The 25,667-nt window shown below is 43.3% G+C and overlaps 1 protein-coding gene across 6 annotated transcripts in view; it reads left to right on the top strand.

Moving 5' to 3' along the window:
* The window catches only part of ARSG (arylsulfatase G), a 164,086-nt gene that overhangs the window by 69,896 nt on the left and 68,523 nt on the right, over positions 1-25,667 (top strand). For 4 of the 6 annotated variants that reach the window (XM_083353172.1, XM_083353175.1, XM_083353174.1 and 1 more), the window contains exons 5-7: positions 8,330-8,410; positions 12,855-12,966; positions 16,956-17,093. In XM_083353172.1, the coding sequence (XP_083209298.1) occupies positions 8,330-8,410; positions 12,855-12,966; positions 16,956-17,093 (331 nt within the window). The remainder of the gene's footprint in view (positions 1-8,329; positions 8,411-12,854; positions 12,967-16,955; positions 17,094-25,667) is intronic. The other 2 variants (XM_083353177.1, XM_083353176.1) reach the window with 1 other exon arrangement.

The raw sequence follows: 25,667 nt of genomic DNA, 5'->3' as shown, positions 1-25,667 counted from the left end.
TTAAAAATTATTATTATTGTTTTTTCCCCTCTACATACCGTACATATGTTAGTTTTTCAAACAGCGTGTGACCTGGGTTCATAAAACGCTAATACATAATCAAGTCCTACTCTTTGGTTCTCTCTTCTAGCCATTTGTAGAATAGATTCCAGCTTTAGTAGTATTCGGTTTCTTCTTTATCTTTCAGCCTCATAGTTAATCTGTCCATCTCCGTGCAGTCCAGTATCTTTTTTATCACTTCTTCTGAAGGTATTCGTTCATTCTTCTAGCATTGCGCATAACTTATTCTTGCTGCAGTTATAATATGTAAAGCCAAATATAGATTTTGCTTATTAATCTTTTCTGGTACTATACCTAATTTAAAAAATTCAGGATTAAATACTACATGTTCTCCTAATATTTTTTCTAGCCAAGCATGTATTTTTTTCCAATAAGCCTTTACTTTGTCACATGTCCACCAGATATGATAATACGTACCTAAATTATGTTTACATTTCCAACATTTACCTGATACATTTTTAAACATTTTTGCTAATCTTGCTGGAGGCAAGTGCCATCTATAAAACATTTTATACAAATTTTCTTTATACGCAGTTGACATTGTCAATTTATAATTTCTCTCCCATAATTTTGGCCATTTTTCTAATTCTGTATTATAACCAAAGTTTTCCGCCCATCTTATCATTGTCTGTTTATTTTGTTTACTTTTCATCTCTAAAATTAACAAAAAATTATACATTTTCTTGATTAATTTCTCATCAGAAGTTAATAATATCTTATCAGATACATTTTGATCTTTATAAAATCCATACAGTTTCATATCTTTTTCATATCTATTTTGTATTTGTAAGCGTATCCACCATGACATGTTGATACCCTGATTTACCAGCTCTTGTTTCGATTTAATGTCCCATCAGTATTTAAAATGTTATGTTGCGTGACTGGACCGAGCAGGAACAGATGACATGACAGTGGGTCAGTAACTCAGCTTAATTGTGGTTGAAGCAGACAGAAACCTCCACAGCTCAACGCCCTTTAAATATTGTCGCCGGCAGGCAGGTGGCCAATCGACTGCGCTGAAAAGTCCCGCCGGAACTGCCTGCGCAATGAAGGCGGGGGTCGACACCACCTGTTGTTGCCGGGGGTTGACACAGCTGTTGCCGGGGCTGAGCTGTCACTTAACAATTAACATTATGTATATAACATAAAATATCTATATGTCCAAGTTTTTTCAAAATCTAACAAATTTGTGTGTGAAAAAGCTTCAATTGTTGATAGCCACACTATAATTTTTACATATATTTTCGTTTTAATTTTTTCCCATACTGTTATCAAAGCATTTCTAATACAGTGATTTTGAAAATACTTATGGATTTTGTTTTTACCATACCACAAAAAAGCATGCCACCCCAGTTGTAAGTCATGTCCCTCCAGGTATAACAACCTTTTGTTCCTAAACATTATCCATTCTTTCACCCATGTTAATATAGATTCTTGATAATACAAAGTGTATTATATGTAAATAGTTCCATTTAAAGTGTTAACATTAGTTCACTAAGACTATAACAAAAGGAACATGAGGTAAAGCGCTTGACAGCCAGACACGCGGGAGTTTTGACAGCTGTCAAAACTCCCAACAATACGCAGGCGCAACCGGCTGACAGCTCTCAGCTGTCAGAGCAATACAAAGCCGCCAGGCACGAGGAGCCGAGCTGCCAGACGTTCCGCGAAGCTGATTGGAGCAGAAAGCAAAGCGGGAAAAGACCGGCCGCTGATTGGACCAGCCAGCCGGCGGCAGACTATAAAAAGCCGAACCTTTCTGTATTCAGTTGCTCTGTTCTAAATAAACCTGTTGAAGTTACCAGCTGTCTTGAGTGGTCTGTCTGCCACTTCACTGGCGACGAAGGTGGGATCCGCTTCCCAGAGCTGAAGTCACGGCCAGGAAGAGAGTTCCAGGCCGGCGGAGCTAGTCACTGGAAGTTTTAAATTCCATCGCGGAGCGGACCACCGGACCCAGACAGCATGGCCAATTTCGGACGCGTGAGGGAGTTTGACACCCGCCACCCAGAGCGATGGGAGTCGCATCTGGGGCAGGTCGAGGGATTCCTCCTCGTCAGTAAAATCACGGACGACAGAGCCAAAGCCGCAGCGCTCCTCTACATCAGCGGTCCCCCCGTCTGCGATGCTGCTGTAGGGCTATTCAGCCCCATGCCGATCACCAAGGTCCCATACACCGAGCTCATAGACCGGCTCCACAAACACTACATGCCGGCCCGCTCGGAACTGTACTGGCGGGTACAGTTTGCCCAGCGAAGACAGCGGCCGGATGAAGCTGCGAACGACTTCATCGCAGGAGTCCGGCACGCCGCGCGGAGCTGCAACTTCCCTGACCTGGAAGATCGGATCCGGGACCAAGTGGTCATCGGGTTGAGGGACGAACGCCTCCAGAAAAAAATCACGTCTAAACCTGATATGACTCTCGCCGAGGTCTCCCGGGAGATCTTGGCGTACGAAGACAATCACAAGAGAACCCTCGCCCGAACTACGGCCGAACACCAAGGAAGCGTCCATCAGGACGAAGCATCCTTCAGTGACGAAGAATCCATAGATCTGACAGACACCGACGCATTACAATGCCGGATGGAGAGGCGACAACACAGACGGAGTGACAACAATGACCGTCCTAAACCTAGAAATCTCATTCCAGCTCAAAGGGAACAACGCAACAACTGTGCCAGCTGCGGGGGCAACCATGCCCGGGCCAACTGCCGGTTCCGGAGCGCGAAATGCCACAATTGTGGTAAGACTGGCCACATTAAACCCGTCTGCCGAAGCCGTCCCCGCGACAACCTGCATGAAGTGGAGGCTAACCCCCCAGGTACGAACACCCACCGAGCCAGTAAGGGAAAGACCCCAGAAGGGTTAGTGGAGGCGGTAGACAGGGTGCACCATTTAAGCCCTAAGGTAAAAATTAAAACAAAGCTTCAGGGAGTCTACTGTGACATGGAGGTGGACTCAGGATCAGCAGTAACCCTAATTTCATTTAAAACATACAGGGAAATCTGCCGGAGCAGTAAAAAAGCAATACTGTTAGAACCCCCGCAGGTGCAGCTAGCTGACTATCAGAAAACCCCTATACAGCTTAAGGGTAAAGCCAAAGTTTGGGTAGAGTACAAAAAATTCAAGGGGCCCTTAGAGGTAATAGTCACCCAAGGGGATCGCACGAATTTAATAGGGCTAAATTGGTTTAGCCCCTTAGGCATTGCCATCACCGGCGTCAACGCAGTGCAAACTTCGAACCTCGAAGCCGTCTGCAGAAAATATGCAGACGTCTTCGATGGTTCATCGGGAAAATATACAGGTCCCCCCATCGCCCTCAACCTAAACCCCACCATACAACCTGTTAGAATTAGGGCCAGGAGGGTTCCCTTCGCCCTCAAGAAAAAAATTGAGGACGAGCTGGAACGCCTTGTCAAGCTAGGGGTTTTAGAACCTACTGACGGGGGCAGCTGGGAAACCCCCATCGTAACCCCTGTAAAACCTAACAGGCAAATTAGATTATGTGCTGATTATAAAGCGACCCTAAACCTAGCGCTCAATGCCCACACTTACCCCATTCCAGCGGTGAGAGACGTCCTCGCCTCCATCTGCTCCGGCGCCATTTTTGCAAAATTAGACCTCACGCAGGCGTACTTGCAATTGCCTGTGACCGATGACACCGCGGTCCCCCAGACAATTGTCACACACCGCGGAGCATTTAAAGTGACAAGACTGCAATTCGGCATTTCGGCAGCCCCGGGCATATTTCAAAGCATTATGGAAAAAACCTTAAAAGGGATCCCCGGGGTTTGCCCTTACTTTGACGATGTGCTCATCGCCTGGGAAACAGAAGCCATTCTAGCTGACAGACTGTCAGCTGTGCTAGAGCGGTTCAGAACAGCCGGCTTTAAGCTAAAAAGAGAAAAGTGTTCCATAGGAGTTCCCTCTACGGAATTCCTTGGGTACAAAATTGACGCCCAGGGCATCCATCCTACGAACGACAAACTTAAAGCTATCCAATCAGCCCCCAGCCCCAAGAACAAACAAGAACTCCAGGCGTTTTTGGGGCTATTAAATTTCTATCATGCTTTCCTTCCCCATAAGGCGACAATTGCAGAACCGCTACATAGATTATTAGATAAAGGCACCCCCTGGACCTGGACTAGGACACACGAAAATAGCTTCCAGTCACTTAAGAACATCATTTGCAAAAGCTCCACAGTCACCTTGTTTAAGGAGGAAGGGGAGCCTGAAAATGAGACACCCCCGCGATGATCCAACCGAACTAAGAAAGCACCTGCCTACCTACAGGACTACGAATGGGGAGGCAGCAACAAACAAATACAAGGGGGTGAAAACCATCCGGGGGAAGGGTAAGGGGTGTATTATATGTAAATAGTTCCATTTAAAGTGTTAACATTAGTTCACTAAGACTATAACAAAAGGAACATGAGGTAAAGCGCTTGACAGCCGGACACGTGGGAGTTTTGACAGCTGTCAAAACTCCCAACAATACGCAGGCGCAACCGGCTGACAGCTCTCAGCTGTCAGAGCAATACAAAGCTGCCAGGCACGAGGAGCCGAGCTGTCAGACGTTCCGCGAAGCTGATTGGAGCGGAAAGCAAAGCAGGAAAAGACCGGCCGCTGATTGGACCAGCCGGCCGGCGGCAGACTATAAAAAGCCGAACCTTTCTGTATTCAGTTGCTCTGTTCTAAATAAACCTGTTGAAGTTACCAGCTGTCTTGAGTGGTCTGTCTGCCACTTCACAAAGCCCACTCAGGTAGGCCAAAGCCTCCATTTTCCTTAGTATCTTGCAAGGTTTTCTTCTTTATTCTAGCTTTCTTTCCTTGCCATACAAACTTCAAAATTAATGAATTCAACTCTGGAAAGAAATTTCTCCCAAGTTTTATCAGAATTGTTTGAAACAAAAATAAAATCTTAGGCAGTATATTCATTTTAACTGTAGCAATTCTTCCTAATAATGACAGTTTTAAATTTTTCCACTTTTCCAAGTCTAGCTTTATTTGTTTCAACAACCTTATGTAATTATCTTCTTTTATTGTTGAGCACTTAGCTGATAAATATATACCCAAATATTTTACCTTTTTCACTATCTGTACCTCTGTTACTTCTGACATTCGGCTTTTTTGCTTATCCGTAAAATTCTTAACTATTATCTTAGTTTTCTCTTTATTTATTTTTAATCCCGCTAATCAGGGCTTTTTTTCTAAAAAAAAAGGTGCCGGAACTCTCATCTTGTTATTTATATAATTTTATTTATATATTTATTTATATAATTAAACAATTATATATTCAATTCTTAACATACATTTAATTTATTGTATTTAAGGCAAATGTTCATAGATAATTCCAAACTTTTGTCCAATTCTCGTCTGGCAAATGTTCTCGACTCCTTTCCTTGCTCTTAGTATCTATGGCCAAATGTTGTCCTCTGAGTAACCACAGATCAACGTACTTTGAAGGATTGAAAAGTCTCGGAGGTGGTCCGACTAATTTGATGAACAAAAGTGCTGAAATTGTCTTAGTCTTTAACGAAGCTCTTGTTGAGGTGGCAATTAGATTCATCTGTGAAAATCCACGTTCACATTCACTTGAAGAAATAGGAATGGTATTCAGAGTCCGTATCAAATGCAACAGTTTTTCTGGATATGTCTTTTCAAGAATGTATTCATGGAATCCACGAATCATTTCTCTTTCATTTAGTTGCAGTCTGATAAGTTTCTAATTTCCACTTCTCCAAATGTCAGTTGAGTATTAACATCTTCAGGCCAATGTTTTTGATCAAGTACGCGAGACCAATATGCCAACTCATCGTCTTTGCTATCAAGTAATCTTTTTTCAATTGACTCAATTTTGTATAAAATATACTTGGGTCAATGGGAGGATCCTTTCTTGAATCTCTTTTGTGAAGTAAAACTCCACGAAAGCGAAGATCACTTACAGCAGCAACAGCACATTTATAATAGGGCCCAAAGTTCTGTCTTCTTTCTTCAAAAACTTGTACCAGTATTTTTATTTTCTTATTTGCCTTATACAAGTTGATGTTGCAGTCCTGTAGATCCAAACTTAAATCTGACAATTCTTGGAGAGCATCACACATCAATCCTAGGTCCAATAAAAATTCTGTAGATGTTATTTTTCTTTTCAAACCATCATAAGTGCATTTATCATTTTTATCTCTTGTAGGATCATGCATTACTTGTTCAAAATGTTATACAAGGGATTCAAAATTATTTCATACAGTCAAAACTGTACGCAAACTAGATGACACCCATCAGGTACTTAAAATTCTTCCAATTTTCAGCTGCTCATTCCCCAGTAATTCTGCACATGAATGCAACTCTCTACTATTCTTTGGTGAAGCATGGTATATGACATACAGTTTATCAATAAATGATTGGAATCTATTTATTCCTGAAGTTTCCTTCGCAGCATCACCTACTGATAATTCTAGTCTGTGATTAGCACAATGCCAAACTATAATAGAAGGAAAACGTTCTGACAGCAATTTTTTCACTCCACTTTTACATCCCATCATCACAGCAGCACCATCACATGCCAGAGAAATCAAATATTTTTTCAAATAATCTTCTGTCATCCCATAAGAGTAAAGACATTGGAGTAAGGAATCAAATATTCCTTCTGCTGTTACTTTTTCAAGTTCTAACAAGTCCAAAAAATTTTTTACTGGTGCATTCATTCCCATACCTTTGATACAGCATCGAATAAATACTATGAGGGTAGTTTATTTGCTTATTGTGGTTGATTCATCAATTATCAATGAAATTTTATTATTGGATCAAACAATTTCTTTAACCACAATTTTCCTCATTTCTTCACTTATATGATTAACAATGTTAATACACGTATTTGTAGAATGAAGAATACGACCCAAATCAATTCCGTTCTGTTCTTGCAGATCAATTTCATTTTCAAAATGATGGAATGATTGATTTTCCTTTGCTACTTTATATGCAGTTTGAAAAAAATTTCCAGTTATTATTTTTTCACGAGATAATGACGTTAAAAAACATTCTCAAGAGTCATTTTTTCGCTTTCAGCAACTACGGTATTTTTAATGCTGCTTTATGTGCAGCAGATTCTCTGTGATCAAAAAAAAAAATTTGAAGTGAGGTCAACTGTTGCTTACTATCTGTGCCAGAATAGGTTATCTCATTGTTAATCCATTCTTTGGAAAGTTTCATACCCATTTTTGACTCAACACCTCAAGAGTTCCAACTTTTTTACAAGGCATACAGCCAAGTTTCATGTTACAAGCATAGAGCCAGTCATTCTTAATGCAAAAATCTTTTTTTCCCTCATAGGTCCAGCAGTCTGGCCAGTCATTTGAGGTTTGGCTCTGCTTATCAAGATCAGATATATTAACAGGCATTGTCATTTCTGTGTGTTCTTTCGTGCCTGTTGATATTCTGGCCTTTTTGTTAGCAGGACAGGTTGTTGAAAAGTAATTGGTGATTTTTTTCATGTTTTAATTTGGTGTCACACTTTTACACTAAAAATAAAAAAGTAAAAAAAAATCAGTTCTACAATTATAGTTTCTTTTAAAGTTTCCTAGTTTTTTTAGTAGCGAACATTGAAGTTGAGAGAATGCATGGAAGTTGACATTCATTTCTTTTACACTTAACAAGTTATATTTCCAGTGCCCCTGCCAGGGGTTCCATTGTTTCTTTAAAAATATAATCTTAAAGGGCTTGCCATTGTGATAGAAGATTGCTACCACTGCTCCAGGGTTTGGCTAACTTAAATATGCATAGCATAATTAGATTTATTATTGCTGCTAAACTATGGATTACTGATTCACATTTGCCATGGATTGTCTTCTGTCCATGGGAGGGAAGCTTGGTAGGTTCTAAATTTCATAATTTTAGTTATTCCTTTGTGGCAAGGTATATATGAGAACAAGCTGCAAAGGTCTTTAAAAACATGTTTCTCACAAATTTATATTTTTGAATCATAAATATTAAATCTTTTTTCTTTCCAATGATCCAAACCAATGCTTTAGAAAAATAATTTCATTTTAGCTACAGTAAACAAGCAAATTACACTAAAGCTAAATTTAACGTTTTCAGAATTAGTATTCTTTCAGTCACAATCTTATTCCTGATTTGGCTGATTTTAAAATGTGATTTAAAATCATAAGCACATAAAAAGAAAACAGCAGAAACAGCTGCAAATTAACTCAACAGTTCTATGCTTAGCAACATTTCCATTTAATCAAAGTCCTTGCTCTTTCCAAATCTATTTCAGGGTTTACTTTCTATATACACAAACAATGGGAAATGAGTTTCTGGGCTGGTTCAAATTTTTTACACATTCCAAAAATTTCAGGTAATGTATCTGTTCCATATACAGTATAAATATAAAAGCATGATAGGCTCTGTATTTGTACAATGGCCGATTATCTCAGTGTGCAGAAACGTGGATAACTACAAACAGAAGTTGCAACCCCTCTCCTTTTCACTGCATGGGAGTTCAGACCTGCGATGAACTGGGCTGATAGATCTAGAATCTCATATAATTATTTAGTGACAGCAGTCTATTTTATAACTCTGTAATAATATCAGACACAGGTATGTGATATGCTGTCCAATTCAAAGATTAGTTGAGGATTCAAAGAAATAAGAAATACTGTCAGACTATCTGGATTCTTTACTGACCCAGATCTGTGTATTTGCATAGTGTGTTTTATCAGTAACTCTGATCACAAGGAAGGAGATGCATGATTCTGCCTCCTGGCCAAGGATTTAGTTTATGAAAAGTGAGCATCTGTAAACTCTAGTCTGGCTCTTAAGGCTCCACTCCATGTGGCTTGGATTTCTGTGTTAGATGGCTGCATTTCAGACACCATTCAATAATCTGATTGATACAGGCCATAAAATTAGAAACTGAACACTCCAGAAGGTAGAGGTCAACCAGTAATTTATTGTGATCTAATGTGCTGGGCAGCAGCTCTTTGTGGTCAATTAACAGGCTGTGTGAGGAAAGGAAGGGTGGGACAATGGAAAGGGATCAACCTGCACTGCTGAGCAAGGCAAGAACTACCGTATTTTTCGGACCATAAGACGCACCCAGTTTTTAGAGCAGGAAAACAAGAAAAAAAATATATTCTGAAGCAAATAGTACCGGTATACTAAAACAGGGCTTTTCAACCTTTTCATCCATTGCACCACTTTTAGGACAAGGCAATGTCCGAGTACCACCAGTCGCCCAGTGACTGTTCAGTTACGACGGCACTGAAAAAGTGACTTATGACCATTTTTCACACTTATGACCGTTGCAGCATCCCCAGGGTCATGTGATTTACATTCAGATGCTTGGCAATCGATTCATGTTTATGATGGTCACATTGTTCCAGGGTCATGTGATTGCCTTTTGCAACCTTCTGACAAGCAAAGTTAGTGGGGAAACCAGATTCACTTAACAATCATGTTACTAATTTAATTTCTCTCTCTCCCCTTCTCTTTCTCTCCCTCTCTCCCCCTCCCTCTTTCTTTCTTCTCTCTCTCCCTCTTTCTCTCTCTCTCTCCCTATTTTTCTCTTTCCCTATTTCTCCCTCTTTCTCTCTCCATTTCCCTCCCTTTCTTTCTCCTTCCCTTTCTCTCCCTATTTTTCTTTCCCTCTATTTCTCCCTCTCCCTCTATTTCCCTCCCTCTTTCTTTCTCCTTGTCTCTCTCTCTTTCTTTCTCTCCCTCTCTCTTTCCCTCTCCCTCTTTCTCTCTCTCTCCCTTTCTTTCTCCTTCTCTCTCTCTTTCTCTCTCTCTCTTTCTCTCCCTCCCTCTCCCATTGTCCCTTCTTTCTTTCCTTCCTTTCTTTCTTCCTTCCCTCCCTCTTTGTCCTTCCCTCTCTACGTTAGAACAGTACCCGCGGAGGTGGCCCTGCAGCCCGGCTTTCTCTTGCAGAAAGCAAGCTGAAATGGAGCAAGGGAGATTGCCAGGAACGCGAATCAGCCGATCTCACACTGCTGCTATCTCCCTCTCTCGGTTTCAGCTTCCCTTGCTACAAGAGAAAACAGGCTGAAACGATGCGAGGGAGATTGCAGCAGCGCGAGCGAGATCGGCCGATTTGCGTTCCTGGCAATCTCCCTCGCTCCGTTTCAGCCTGCTTTCTCTTGTAACAAAGGAAACTGAAATCGAGCGAGGGAGATTGCAGGAGTGCAAGATTGGCGTTTCTCAGCACGTGCCGATTCGTGCTCCTGGAAATCTCAACACAGCTTGTTGAAAAGTTTCCCCCCCCCCCAAAAAAAAGGTGCCGGAACGCCGTTCTGAGCGTTCTATGAGAAAAAAAGCCCTGCCGCTAATTCACCTTACTGTTCTATTTCCCCCACAATTTTGGGATCATCTCCAAGGGTTCTTCCAAAATAAATAATAAATCATCAGCAAATGCTTGTAATTTATATGTTTCACCCTTTATCCCCAACCCTCTAATTTCTGTATCTTGTCTTATATTTCGATTTAAAACTTCCAAAGTGAAAATGAACAACAAGGGGGATAGAGGGCATCCTTGCCTTGTGCCTTTCCTTATTTCAAAGCTCTCAGTACAATCTCCATTCACAATCACTTTGGCTGTTTGTTTAAAATAAAAATAAAAAAAATAAAATTTGTAATTGATGAATCATAAATTGCCATGAAAGATTATCAAATGCCTTTTGAGCCAAAATGAAATAGGTTACTTAATACAATGTGTTAAGTGGTTTTATCTTTCTCAGTCTAGTAGCTTTTTAAAAATTCCACATTTCGTAAATTATTGGAGGGGGAAAAGATAAAAGAGATAGATAATCTGTATACTACTAAAACTTTCCTACCACTTGTCTGCTTGTAACCTTCAATTAGCCCAAGTGTTGCATCATAGTGCAAACTTTTTTCAATCAAGGTATCTCAAATCTGCTATGTTAAAGAATCTGTACAGAATCCATGACCCATTTACTCCTATGTAATTGAAATTTGAAAACTAGCAGGAAGTCAGAAGTTGCTCCCGTTCCCACTGCTTTTTTGCCTTCCTGTGGACTTTCTGTTTCTCTGTTTAGGTAACAAAATATCTCTGAAATATTGACCCAGTGGGTCATGGGTTGCCTAGTGTAAAATACTTTTGTCCAGTATACATTCTGGTGAGAGAGAAATTCTGTGAGAATGAGCGCCAGCACAAATCCAAAAGCTCAGAAGACTAAACCTCTGGTGCTGGGGATCAACCCAGATTGGATCTTGCAACATTATCCTGGGTCACGCATATTTGCCTTCATTAGTTCTGTGCAATTGTAAAAATTCAGCAATGACCCAATGGGTCATGGGTTGTCTAGTACATATTACAGTACCATGTTTTCCCGAAAGTAAGGCCTACCCCGAAAATAAGCCCTAGCTTGATTTTGGGGGGTGGGCCTAATGTAAGCCCTACCCCCCACACACAAATAAGCCCTAGTTTAAGGACGAGGCACAATCTAGGGTGGAGGTGGGGGGTGAGGCCTGTCTATCTTGCAGCCAGGCCTCTCCTCGCCAGCTCACTTCTTCTGTGGCATCCCCAGGCCTGCATTTCTGAGTCACGGGCCTTTCCGGAAGGCCTCTGAAGCCAAGAACCGAGCTATGGATTGAAGCCATAGCTTGGAACTCAGCTGTGTAGGCCTTACGGAAAGGCCTGACTGCAAAATTCAGGCTGGAATGCAACTGCTGAATGAAGCTGCTCCTTTGGCCCCAAAAGAAGTGGACTTGATGGGCTGTTGGTGCTAGAGGTGAGTAAGACATCCCCCGAAAATAATACTGGTGCCTCTTAGAGGCAAAACAAAGACCCGTTCTTATTTTCGGTAATAACAAAGATATGGTGCAGTAGTTAGAATGCATTATGGCAGGCTAATTCTGCCAACTTCCAGCAGTTTTTACCGATTCAATGTTGACTCAGCCTTCCATCCTTCTGAGGTTGGTAAAATGAGGACCCAGATTGTTGGGGACAAAATGCTGACTCTATAAATCAGGGCTTTTCAACCTTTTCACCCATTGTACCACTTTTAGGATATGGCAACATCCAAGTACCACCAGTCGCCTAGCTCCAGCCATCTCGCTCAGGCTTGTGCGATGCTGCCACCGGTTCAGCTCATTCCCCTCCCCCGCTACCACTTTTATAGGATGGTCGTGTACCACCTGCCAAGTGCCAATGTACCACAGGTGGTACCCGTACCACTGGTTGAAAAGCCCTGCTGTAAACTGCTTGGAGAGGGCTGTGAAGTGGTATAAGTCTAAGTGTTGTTGAAAATACTGTGTCTTTTCTGGCAGTAATGAACCTAAACCTGCTTACGACTCTTAAAAAGAGCCTTGGTGGAGCAGTGGGCTAATGCCTCCTTAAGTAACCTTAAGAACCTGCAATTAGTGCAGGTTCGCATCCCACCAGGCTCAAGGTTGACTCAGTCTTCCATCCTTCTGAGGTAGGTAAAATGAGGACCCAGATTGTTGGGGGCAATAAGCTGACTTTGTAATAATGCCGCTTGGGGGCCCACGAAAGCCCTAATAAGCAGGCATATACATAGAATGAAGGCTATTGCTAAGCACATTGATTTGTGCTTAGATTGTAAGCCGCCCTGAGTCTTCAGAGAAGGGTGGGATATAAATGGGATTTAAAAAAATTAACTCTAATAAAACTATGAGATCACAGTCAGTGTTTGAATGTTGACATGTATCCTGCCAAGACCTTGCAGTTGGGTTGCCATGGATGTGTATTTCATTTCAGACAAAACTGACCCTTTTGTTGAGATAACCAGGCATAACTTCATCTTGTGTCTTTTTGTTTCTAGGTTTCGATTTTTATTTTGGGATACCATATAGTCCTGATATGGGCTGTACTGACACTCCAGGTTATAACCTCCCTCCCTGTCCGGCTTGTCACAGATGCTCCACAACAGTCAGGTATGTTTATTTATTGCTTACTGAATTTATATCCCAGCATGATGTAGTAACTCTTGGCAGCTCATAGAGTATCATGAAAACATTAAAACTTTCATAGTATGTTTGAAATTTCAACTCAGTCACTGTCAGAACATCAAAAAAAATCCATGCACAATGAAAAGATCATCCCAAACTAAAAATAAAAATAATAAAAAGATGCTACAATGTGTAACATAATTGGAACACCTTTCAAAATATTTCCATATTTTACATCTTCCTGAAAACTCTCAAGGTGTGGACTAGCCTGAATTCCATGAAATAGTTCCACCGGTACTACTTCTAAGAAGAGGACCTTCTTCAGCATGATAGATGGAGAATCCATGAATGGGTTAACTCTGTCTTCCTGCCCAATTAGACTAAGTCAGTCAAACTTGCCACGCCTCTTCTGGTCCAGGACACCTCCCAGTCACGACTTAGTCTGTGCCCAGAGTAGACGTGGAAATTTTGGCTCCCAGAATCTTGCTGAGTCATCTCTTCTGAGTAATTAAGCAGGTCGTATATATATTTTTCCCCTTTGTGGATTCTTCAATTAGGTAACATTTTTCTCAGGATACAGAGTTTGCTTTTCTCCTTCCAGCTGTAGCTTTGATTGAGTTGTAGCTCTGATTGAGCTTCAGCCTTCTGGACAACTGTTTCACTGTTGCAAGTCGGTGGGGAAGGTTTCTCAATTAGATAGCTTTTGCTGTAGTTTTTTTCAGGATCTTATCTTTCTCTCAGAAGCCCCAGGCTGTTCTTTCACGGCACACTAGTTGCGGCCGCCATTTTGAATTCCAGCTTACCAGCAGCTGGCCGAGAGGAGGTTCTTCGTCAGAAAGCCTTTTTAAGCTGTCTTTTTAAGCGTGCTGATTAGCATCAGAGGCACGCGAAGACTCTCAGAACTGCCTGCCTTCTCTCCTGAATTAAGGGGGAAGGACAGGTTGCTTCTCTTTTCACTAGCAGCAATTAGTGGCCGCCATTTTGGGTGCCACGATCGCATTGCTTTTCCTCTGAAAAGGCTTGTGCAGCCTTCTTTGCTAGCCTCTGATCCCGGCAGTCATCCGCAAGTTACTGCAAGAGCGGGCAGAGGTGATACTTGTTGCACCACACTGGCCAAGACAGCCGTGGTTTTGCTGACCTCGTGAGTCTGTCAATCTCTCCCCCGTTTAGGATTCCTCCAGATCACGTTCCACTCAGCCAGGCTTTGCATCATCCAGAACGCCAGTGGCTCCAGTTGACTGCCTGGTACTTGGACGGTGGCTCCTGACACATGAGTCTTATTCATCGGAGGTAATTACGATGATTCAGGCCTCCAACAAACAGGATCTATGACTCCACTTGGAAGAGTTTCTGTAGTAGGTGTGATAAGAACCAGTTAGATCTTTCAGCTATTACTATCCCGAGGATCTTGGACTATTTATTGGAGGGGCTTAACAAGGGCTTGGTGCGGTACGCTTATTTCACAAAGGACCAACCCCAAACCTCCAGTGGTTCACTGGTATCCCTCTTGGGATTTGTCACGGGTCTTGCAGGCCCTTACCTCTCCTCCATTTTAACCCATCAGGACCTGTACTCTGTGGTTCTTGACAATTAAGGTGGCCTTCTTGATAGCTGTCACGTCGGCTAGACGCATTTCTGAATTGGCAGCTCTCTCTGTCAGACAGGACTTACGCGTTTTTCATGCTGACAGGGTGGTCCTTCGATGGAATCCCTCCTTTATTCCTAAGGTCAATACCTTGTTTCATAGAGCGCAGGAAGTCATTTTGCCGGATTTTTGTCCTCATCCATCTCTGCCTTGGAACGGCAATGGCACAATCTGGACATCCGCAGGGCTTTGTGCCACTATATTAAGCAGACAGCGTCTTTTCGCAAGTTGGAAGCCCTCTTTGTTTCCTTTCAACCCTCTACTATGGGGCAGAAGGTTTCTGCCTCCACTATAGGCAGGTGGATCAGGGCTTGTATTGCAGGGGCATGCCAATTTCATTCCCTGTCAGTTCCCAGGCATATCACTGCTCACTCCACTCTTAGTGCTGCAACTTCTGTGGCTTGGGCGACACAGGCGTCCATTGAGGACATTTGTAGGGCGGCGACATGGTCCTCGCCTTCCCCTTTCGTGAGGCATTATAAACTAGATAGGTTTGCCTCCGCAGACGCCTCATTTGGCTGGAGAGTGCTGCAACAGGTAGTCCCACAGGGTGGGACACAGGCCCAGACTGATTCCCTCCCATAGGGACAGGGCAGCTTTGGTATGTCCCATTCGTGGATTCTCTATCTATCATGCTGGAGAAGGGGAGTTGTCTTACCTGAACTCCTGTTCTCAGCATGGTGATGGAGAATCCACACCTATCCCTTAGTGTCCGTCAGGTCCTGTGTCGGGTATGGGAGCCAACACGTCAGACCATCATTTCCTTCCCCTTTGTCGTGACTGGGAGGTGACAAGTTTGACTGACTTAGTCTAATTGGGCAGGAAGACAGACCCATTCGTGGATTCTCCATCATCATGCTGAGAAAAGGCGTTCAGGTAAGACAATGCCCCTTTTAGTTTTGTTTCCCCTCATTCTGTGGAAGCGTAGATCTACACAAAGTTTTCTCCTAAACCAGCAGTCCCCAATCTTTCTAGCTTGGTGGCCCAGCGCAGGGGGGGGGGCATGTGAGTGGCAGACACATGCATGCATGTACAGCTCCATTTGTTTTAGCGGTGCACGTGTGAAACTCCACTTGCTCAAACCGAGGGCATTTGCACGAATGAAGCTTTGTGCACTAGCGCAAGCACCTTCCACTCATACAAGTGAAGCTTCACTCACACGCTTGCCGATTTCTCCCATGGCCAGGTTTCGAACAGGCCACAGCCAGGCGGTTGGGGATCCCTGCCCTAAACAATCTAGAGATAGTCCTCATTTAGCAATCACAATTGAGAGTAGCAACTCCATTGTTAAGCAAAACAGTTTCTAAGTGGGAAATCATTTTATTTATTTACTTATTTATCAAGTTTGTTGGCTGTTTACCATATCACAGGGTAACTCTAGGTGGTCTATAAGCTCATGTGACTGTGTTTTCCTTTCCTCCACTCCTTCCCTCTAAATGCTCAACACGGTGTTGCGATAATTAGAAGAAGGGAATTAATATTTGTATTTACATTCACTGGAAAGGAAGGGATTACAAGAGAGTAGCAAGCATAGAATGGGAAATACAAATTGAAAGGAATGCAATGACCCCAGCAAACAACTGATGTATTCCCCATTGTGGGTTTGTGTTTCTCCTAGAATCCTTTCCTCCCTAATTTCTTTACCCTGCAAGTGGGAGAGGTCAAAAAAATGGGTCAGGCACAGAGGGAATTGTTTTCTGTTCTGTTTTTCTTTCCCCCCCCCTCACCTGTTTATGCAGTCTTTCTGTTCTGTGCGGGGGGGGCGTGGAGAGAATCAAACAAGTGATCTTTAGATGCCTGACCCCTTTTCCCCCCTATTGTGTACCTGCTTACTCTCTTGTAGTCCCTTCTTCTCCAATCCCCAAAGAGGGGGAAAAGAAAAAAAAGTGTAATAGGGATGCTGTGAAGGCGTTGATTGTAAATTTATTTTTCAACACTATTGTAACTTTGAATAGTTGCTGAACAGGACAGTTGGTAATCGAGATCTACTGGTGGTGGGTTGGCTTCATTTAGGTTGGAGGAGATGGTCCTGCACCTTCTAAGTCCCAAGCTATGCTAAGCCTAATGGTCCTTTCAGAGCAGTTTGTGGTAGTTTGAAACTTCGTCACTTGTGTTCCACCCTATCTTTTTTCAGTTTGGATAGAGGCTGTCTCATTGCTCTGACAAGTAATTTAATCTAGCCCAGAGAGCAAATGTAACCTTGGCTCTCTTTTTTAGCTGATTTTGTTGTGCAAAGGCTATGAAACTACCAAAATAAGTAATATCTTTAGAGCCCACTCTTGTATTAATCTCTCATTACATACTCAAGATCTTATGATTTTTTTTCCAGTAACCATCAGACAAACTGCTATCCTGAAGTTGCACTTCCTCTTTTTGAAAACCTTACAATTGTCCAACAGCCTGTAAACTTAACTGCCTTAGCTACAAAGTATACAGAAAAAGTTATTCATTTCATCCACTATGCCAGGTAAGAAAATCTCCATGAACTTTGACATTACTTAGGTAAAATAGTAATGAGTTGGCATTGTACAAATTGCCTCTGTCCTTTTGTCTCATGAAGCTGCAAGGAAAAGATTGAACATTTTACCTTCCATTCTAAAATCCTCGCTAAACAATCCTAAACTAGGGTCAGAATTTCCATTGCTAAATGAAGCAGTCGTTAGGCAAACCTTCAGATCACTACTCCACTTAGCAATGGCAGTTCCAGTAGTCCCAGTCCAACTGCTGCTGGCCTGGGATCCATGTGCTGGGCATGGGTTCGGTTGTTCAGATGCATGCAGCAAACGCAGTAGTGGGCAGAGCCACATCAGTCAAAGGGAATTTGCTGGGCCCAGCAAGGTAATCGAAGAGGTAATCAAATAGGGCAGTATCGCAGAGCAAGGGAAAGGAGAGGAAACGTTGGCTGTCTGGATGAAGGTGGAGGCTGTTCAGGGTTGTTGCAGAAGAGGTGGGACAAGGGGCTCCCATTGGTCCATGCTTTGCAGCTTGCGTTGGAAGCACACCTGGAGACTTTGGGAACTATTAAATTATTAAGGTCATTTCGAAGGAGGGGAAACTTGACAAAGAATGTTATGTTTCATGACAGCTGTATGATAATCTGGTAAAGTTCCCAGTGAAAAATAAGTCTGTTGCATCTGTTCAGTTGGAAGTGTTAAGTTCTGTAGAGCTGATTGCAGAACCTTTAGGGGATCAATTACTGTATTAGATACATGGTAAAAGGTGCAGCCAGAGCTGCTGAAGGGAAACATTTATGAAAAGCTTTGAGCGCCGGGGAAAGTGATGATAATCAAAACGTGCCAAATAAATACCTTCCAAGCACACCGAGAAGGGGGAAACGGTGGAAGAACACTAGTTTTATTGTGGTTCCTGATTCCTGCATTTTCCAGCGAGCAAAAACAATTCAGATCTTTTAAATGATTGCTGTAAACAAGTAATGATAAACATCGCTACAGCTCAACCAAAACAAAATGAACTGACTGGGATAGAAATCATGTGTCTCTAAAAGCATTCAGCATGAGCTGCTAATTCCATACCTAATTGTACATCTGGTCACTCTGATAGTTTTATTTAAATCTCTTAACTATCAAAGGGATCTTGACAGGTTAAAGAAGTGAACTAGAAGCAGCAGGTGGAAACTTATTTCAACTAAGTTTCCACCTGCTGCTTCTAGTTCACTTCTTTAACCTGTCAAGATCCCTTTGATTATTATACTGTTTTCTCTTCCATCTTGATAACATTCCATGCATCCAGATCATTAATAAAAATATTAAATTGCTTGTTCTTTCTTCTATAGTGCACATTTGCCATATTTATGAAGAACTTGTGTACTATTTTTTCCCCTTTAAACATATCTGAAGAAGTCCTTTTGATGTTCTGAGCAACCTGGATTATCCTGAGCTCATTCTCAGTTCTATTTTTCGTGCTACAATCTTTACAATGCACATAAGAACAGAATCTTTATTGTGGTCAATGTCCGGGCTACGAAACTCATGGGTACATAAAACTGATATAGATTAGTTAGGGGAAAAGATTTGCCAGTCAGGTTGCATCTTACATATCAAGCGACAGAATTTGGCCATACTTAAGAGTTATTTGACTCTGATAGTTAAGAGATTTAAATAAAACTATCAGAGTGACCAGATGTACAATTAGGTATGGAATTAGCAGCTCATGGTGAATGTTGACATAAAACAGACAGTACAGTAAGATGTTAGATGGTTGTTTTTTTTCTATAGCTGAGCAGGGAATTGTAGGACCAGTTTAATTTAATAGTTACAGTGCTGGCCTAGAAACCAGGAGACTGAGTTCTAGTGAAATAATACAAAACACTTGTAGCTCAGGAGATTTCCGGTTTGCATCGCAGCAGAACGGGATGCAGGAAGGCAGGGCTCTGCCTGCCACACCCATTTTCACCCTGCTGGGGGCCCTAAAAAGGGCCTAAAATTGCCCCGAAGAGGCGATGAAGAGGAGGAATGCCTTGTTGATCACAGAGAGACGGTGGTCTTTCTGTTCAATACAAGGAAAGCCTTCCAAACTGGCAGGGGAAAAACCGGCTACATTCCTGTGGCCGGGTATTAGCTGCTGACAACCGAAGAAGAAAAAAGCACCAATTAATACTCGTAAACAGCATGTTTGGAACTGGGTGAGAATATTGATCCTTTCTTTAATATTTTACAACTGAATTTCCTGGGAAAGGCTCCCAAGAAGCTAAAAACCTTCAAATGTAAACGGAAGCGGCATTATAATTTTAGGTGGGACAGAAACATACAATAATGAAGTGGAAGTAACAAAAAGCTACAGTTTTGATAAATTTGAGAACTGAGATAACTATTAAGATTTTCTCTTTGAAAAACAAAACAATACTATATATGTTCAAATGAATGAAAGGCTTAATTTATTCCAAAATCAAAGTAAAACTTGATTTAATTTTTTTAAAGCTATAGCTCAGACATGTCAAACACAAGGCCCGGGGGCCAGATCCGGCCTGCGAAGTGGTTTCATGTGGCCCACGAAACCATCCTGGAAACAGTGAGGGAACGGCCCCCACTGCCTTGGCCCTGGCCCAGAGACCCTCCTTCTGCCAGAGACCCTCAGATCTGTCTCAATCCTGCCCAGGCCCCCATAGGCACCCTTGATGCGAACGATGTAGAGCTGGCCATGCCCACTCAGTAGGCCATATGCACTCTAGCCACGCCCACCCAGTAGGCCACACCCACCCTGGCCATACCCACCCAGCCCCTTGAGGGCAACCGCAATGCTGATGCAGCCCTCAATGAAATTGAGTTTGACACCCCTGCTATAGCTAAATTTGAAGGGTTGAAAGGCAGACTCCAATCTAGAGACTGGATTTTCCCTGATTCCACTTGGAAGGTTAGATAATATTATCAGGTAGGTGTTAGAAAGAGAGGGGCTCATTCCTAAAAGTCTACTCTTAGAATGAACCCCCCCTCCTTCAGTGTTTTTGTTTGATTTGATTTTCCTACTTAAATTGAGAACAGAGGCAGACAATCTTTTATAAGGCAGTGTAATTCTGATGTACTGCAGTCTTTAGCAATTTTTTGTTCTGTCAAAAATAGTGTGAATAGAATAAGGCCTCTTCTGGTTCCAGAGAGAGGAATATGGCTTGTGTTACACATAAGTGGGGTTGTATTAATGTCATTGATCATTCCTACATACTAAAAAAAATCCTCTATACTAACACAGGCACTAGGCTTGCCTTGTTAAAAAGCAGAATTTAAGTTTCAGTCTTACCAGAGGTGGAAATAGAAAGTTATTGCAGAAGGCTATTTTATTTTATTTGGTACAGAACTTTGATCTGATTCCAAAACTGTGCTTCAGAGTATATGGAAATGCAAATTAGCATATGTCTGCAACTTTAAAGCAGCTACATTTTTCCTCACAATTACTATCAGGAGTTGCATATAGGTGTTATACTTATTCTGAAGTCCTGTTTCGTTATATGCCAACAAGTGCACAGGACATTAAAAAAAATCAGTTAACAGGACTCTGCTAGAATTAGATTATGTATTCAAGACATTTTCACATAACAACTTCAAAAACCTGAAAAGCTGCCAATGAACCTTTGAAATTTTCTGGCTGATTTTACCATTATTATTTTAGTTTTATATTTCAGCACAATTTGTACTCATAGAAGATCAAGACAAGCACACTTTGCTGGTTTTGGGGTTAATGAAAAAGCTTTCCTTTTTAAATGAATCTCAGGGATTCTCTTTAATTGGGTATTAGGACTGGATCATACTGGTTAATCCCTTATGCAAGCATCTGAAACTAATCCAGGAGACAATTCATTTGGGTGGACAAGTTGGCATTTTAAAACAGCTTTATACACTTATATTTATTTTCATTTTCTTGATCCTTTTTGTTCTTAGCTTTGAGCAAATTGTGAGTTCTTGAGACTTATGTGGGAGGTTTCTTTTATCATTATTATTAACTTGGAATGCTCCTGTTAGTAGAGTAGAAAAGACAGTTGCCACAGATAAAAGACTAAACATTCCCAACTTGGGAGTAATTGATGATTCCTCCAACTTCATATTTCATTATGTGCCTTCATAACCAATATCTTTCTTCGTTGCAATTACAAGTGGCAACCAAATTCCTACCTAAATAGAGTCAAACAAATCTATTATAACATCTTCCTATTTAAGAGAATCATTGTTTTCTTTTTTTAATATAGTAATCAGGTGGGGCAAATTTATTGCTCTCTCCTTCCAATACTCCTAGGAAGTTCTTAAAGACTAACACTAAAATTATATGCATTAAATGTTATTGTTTCCTCAGCAATCTTGAAACTGAATTTTAATATGGTTGTTTGTGTCTGAACCCAATATTTATAAGGGACTTACTTTTTCCCCACTCAAATTGATTTCCTTCAGTAGATTGCACTGAAGGAAGAAACTGTTTGGAGAGGCAGCAGACAATTTATCGTTTCCTTATGTCTTTCAGGTGCCACACAGCAAAATCACAGTAGTGATATTGCTAATAATAACAATACTCTAATTATAATATCTTCTGTACATCTTCTCTAGTTTTGGGTCAACATAAATCTATCAAGACAGGAAGTATTAACAAAAAATATTGACACATAAATTGCTTTTTCATTTTTTAATAGACTGCATTTAACAGGTATTGTTAGCAAAGTAAATTATTTACATTTTGCTGCAAGTATGGCTGCCAAGTTCATAAAATTGAGGGCAGATGGAGGGTGGTGGAAGGAAGTACTAAAAGTTACTAATCTGCATACGTTCTAAAAAGGAAGGAAATTCAAATTATGAGGTATAAAAAGACTCTACTTGAAAATGTTTAATGTTACAGATTTTTTTTATTTGTAATCTATGCAGTGATTTTTGGAAGATTTAGTGTGATGTTGACAAGAAATTACCATTCTTGACATCATCATCATCATCATCATCATCATCATCATCATCATCATCATAATTTTATTTGTATACCGGCCTTCTCCCGAAGGACTCAGGGCAGTGAACAGGGCAAACATATAAAAGTACAAAAATACAAAAGTTAAAAAAGAATTAAACGAAATGCCCAAGCTACAACAATAAGTTAAATATATTTAAAACAACAATAAAATCCCAACCCATCCCCCATCAGGCCAGGCCAGCTTGTTTGAACAAATAAGTCTTCAGATCGCGTCGGAAGGAGCGAAGGTCGGGCGCCATCCGGAGCTCAACCGGCAACCGACTCCATAAATCCGGGGCGCCCACAGAGAAGGACCTCCCCCTGGGGGCCACCAGACGACATTCTCTGACCGGTGACACCCTGAGGAGGCCCTCTCTGTGGGAACGCACAGGGCGGAGGGAGGTTGACGCCGGCAGCAGGTGATCCCTAAGGTACTCCGGACCCATGCCATGTAGGGCCTTGAAAACCATTACCAGAACCTTGAATCTCACTCGGAAGACAACTGGGAGCCAATGCAGCTCACGGAGCAGAGGTGTAATATGGGAGTATCGGGAGACTCCCAACACAACTCTCGCGGCTGTATTCAGTACCAGTTGGAGCCTCTGAGTGGTCCTCAAGGGCAGCCCAATGTAGAGAGCGTGGCAGTAGTCTAAACGAGAGGTCATGAGCACATGAGTGACTGTATGCAGGGCATCCCGGTCTAGATAGGGCCGCAACTGGTGCACCAGGCGAACCTGGGCGATGGCCCCGCTAGTCACAGTTATTATGTGGTCTTCCAGAGTAAGCTGTGAATCTAGGAGGACTCCCAAGTTGCGAGCCCTATCTACGGGGGGGTAATAGCTCACCCCCCCCATAGAAAGAGATGGAATATTCTGAATATCCCGAGATGCCGGTACGTACAGCCACTCAGTCTTGTCGGGGTTGAGTTGAAGCCTGTTCCTCCCCCTCCAGACCCGAACCGCTTCCAGGCAACGGGACATCACGTCAAATCACTGGGGTGGTTTGGGGTCGAAATAAAAAGCTGGGTATCATCAGCATACTGATAGTACCCAACTCCAAAACCACGAATGATCTCACCCAGCGGTTTCATGTAGATGTTGAACAGGAGAGGCAAGAGGACCGACCCCTGAGGAACTCCACAAGTGAGAGGCCTCGAGGTCGACCTCTGCCCCCTGCCAACACTGACTGCGAACATCCCAGGAGATAGGAGGAGAACCAATGAAAAACTGTGCCTCCCACTCTCAATCCCCTGAGACGCCACAGCAGGATACCATGGTCGATGGTATCGAAAGCCGCTGAGAGGTCTAATAGGACTAGGACAGAGGAATATCCCCTGTCCCGAGCCCTCCAGAGATCATTCACCAGAGCGACCAATGCCGTCTCCGTGCTGTACCCGGGCCTGAAACCCGATTGGTACGGGTCTAGATAATCCGCTTCATCCAGAACCAGAGGGAGCTGATGCGCCACCACACTCTCAACAACCTTCGCAAGAAAGCGAAAGTTGGAGACCGGATGAAAGTTATTTAACACAGCTGGGTCCAAGGCAGGCTTTGTTCTGTACCAGCCTGCTACCGGCCCTGCAGAAAAGGAAGGGACAACCCCTTTTTCAAGAAGGCAAGAGGCTAGAATTACGCCTGCCAAATTTATTACTACAAAAACAAACAGAACAAGACAAACCAAGAAACCGGAGCTTTAAGAAACATGAACTATCCGAGCGGTTGCCTTCAGCAAACCAGCCCTCCCAGACATTCCCCTTATATAGAGTTCAGGGCGTGGCTTCTCTCTGCCTCCTTCCGAGAAGCCCCATTACCTTCCTCTGTTTACTCCTAATTGACTGCCTCCTGCGTCGGGCATCCTTGAACAGGGCCAGCTGTGGGTCATCTTCATCCACGCTGTCAGGCTCACACAGCTGGGTCTCCATGGTGACCAGGTGGGAGGGGCCTGGCTGAGGGCTCTCATCAGCAAGATCTTCAACCCCCTCAGCAAAGTCTTCAACACCCCCCTCCTCCTCCTCTGAGTCGTCCGACCCAACTGCCGAACCCACAGGCTGACCCTGAATCACAACAGGCTTCTTGAGGAGAGATCTCACCACCGCCTCCTTCAAGACGGCGGGGAAACTGCCCTCACTCAAAGAGGCAGATATAACCGCCTGGAACCAGCCTCGTGTCCCCTCCCGAGCTGCATAAACCAACCAGGAAGGGCACGGGTCCAATAAACATGTGGTGGAGCTCAACCTCCCCATAATCCTGTCCACTTCCTCCGGAGTCACAGGATCAAACTCCTCCCAGATAACATTGACAAGACCACCCGTGTCCTGATCGTCAGACTCTGCCCAGTCGGAGTCCAGACCGGTCCGAATCCGAGCGATTTTGTCCGACAGATGTTGACTAAACTCCTCGGCACGACCCTGCAAGGGTTCCTCTCTCACCTCCTGATTAAGGAGGGAGCGGGTCACCCTGAACAGGGCGGCCGGGCAGTTATCTGCGGACGCGATAAGGGTAACGAAGTGATTAGACCTCGCCGCCCTTATCACTGCGAGATAAGACCTAATATAGGTTCTTAGTTGCAATCAGTCCGATTCGGATCGGCTGGATCTCCAACAGCTCTCTAGCGTCTCCGACGCTTCATCTCCCAAAGCTCCACGGAAAACCATGGAGCTCGCTGGGATCTGCACCGGGTCAGGGGCCGCAAGGGTACAACTCGGTCAAGTGCCTCCGTGGCTGCCCTTTCCCAGGCTTCCACTAAGGCATCCACCGAGTTGTGAGCAGCGGAGGCAGGTGGGGACCCCAGCGCTGCCTGGAACCTATCAGGGTCCATTAAGCGCCTGGGGCGGAACCATCTAGTTGGTTCCACACACCCACGGCGGGGAGTGGTAAAACGGAAGACCAGCCGCAGGAGATGATGAACAGTCCATGACAGGGGGCATAACAATTGGGGAGCCCCCACCAAGATCATCTAACCACCGTCCAGATAAGAAAACCAAGTCAAGGGTGTAGCCTCCCACATGAGTCGGTCCATGAATTACTTGCGTCAGGTCCATGGCCGTCATGGAAGCCATGAACTCCCGAGCTAACTCAGATGATCCTCCCAGGGATGGTAGATTGAAGTCCCCAAAAACTATGAGTTTGGGGAACTCAATCACCAACCCCGAGAGGATGTCGAGAAGCTCAGGCAGGGCTGCTGCTGCGTGACTAGGCAAAAGGTACACCAGCAGCAAGCCCAACTGTGCCCTAGGACCACATCTCAGGAGGAGAGACTCACACCCGACTATCTGGAGAACGGTGGCCTCCCGCGGAAACAGGGTCTCCCTAATAACTACCGCCACTCCCCCGCCCCTACCCTGAGCCTGAGGCCAGTGTAGCACCTGGAAACCTGGTGGGCAAAGATCAACCAGAGGGATAGCGCCCTCTGGGCCCAGCCAAGTCTCCGTGATGCAAGCCAGGTCCGCATGCTCACTCTCGACCAGATCCCGGACGAGAGGAGCCTTATTAACAACGGACCTGGCGTTCAAGTACACCAGCTGGAGCTCAGGTGGCTGCACATCCTCGCTCCCGGGACCTCGGGGCTAAAGCAGAGGGTCGGAGCGCCTCACCGCTTGTAAATAGCG

Source organism: Vipera ursinii (genome assembly GCF_947247035.1).
Source record: "Vipera ursinii genome assembly, chromosome: 2".
Lineage (NCBI taxonomy): Eukaryota > Metazoa > Chordata > Lepidosauria > Squamata > Viperidae > Vipera > Vipera ursinii.
Note: the sequence above shows the minus strand (reverse complement) of the source record. Positions and strands in the feature narration are given on the sequence as shown.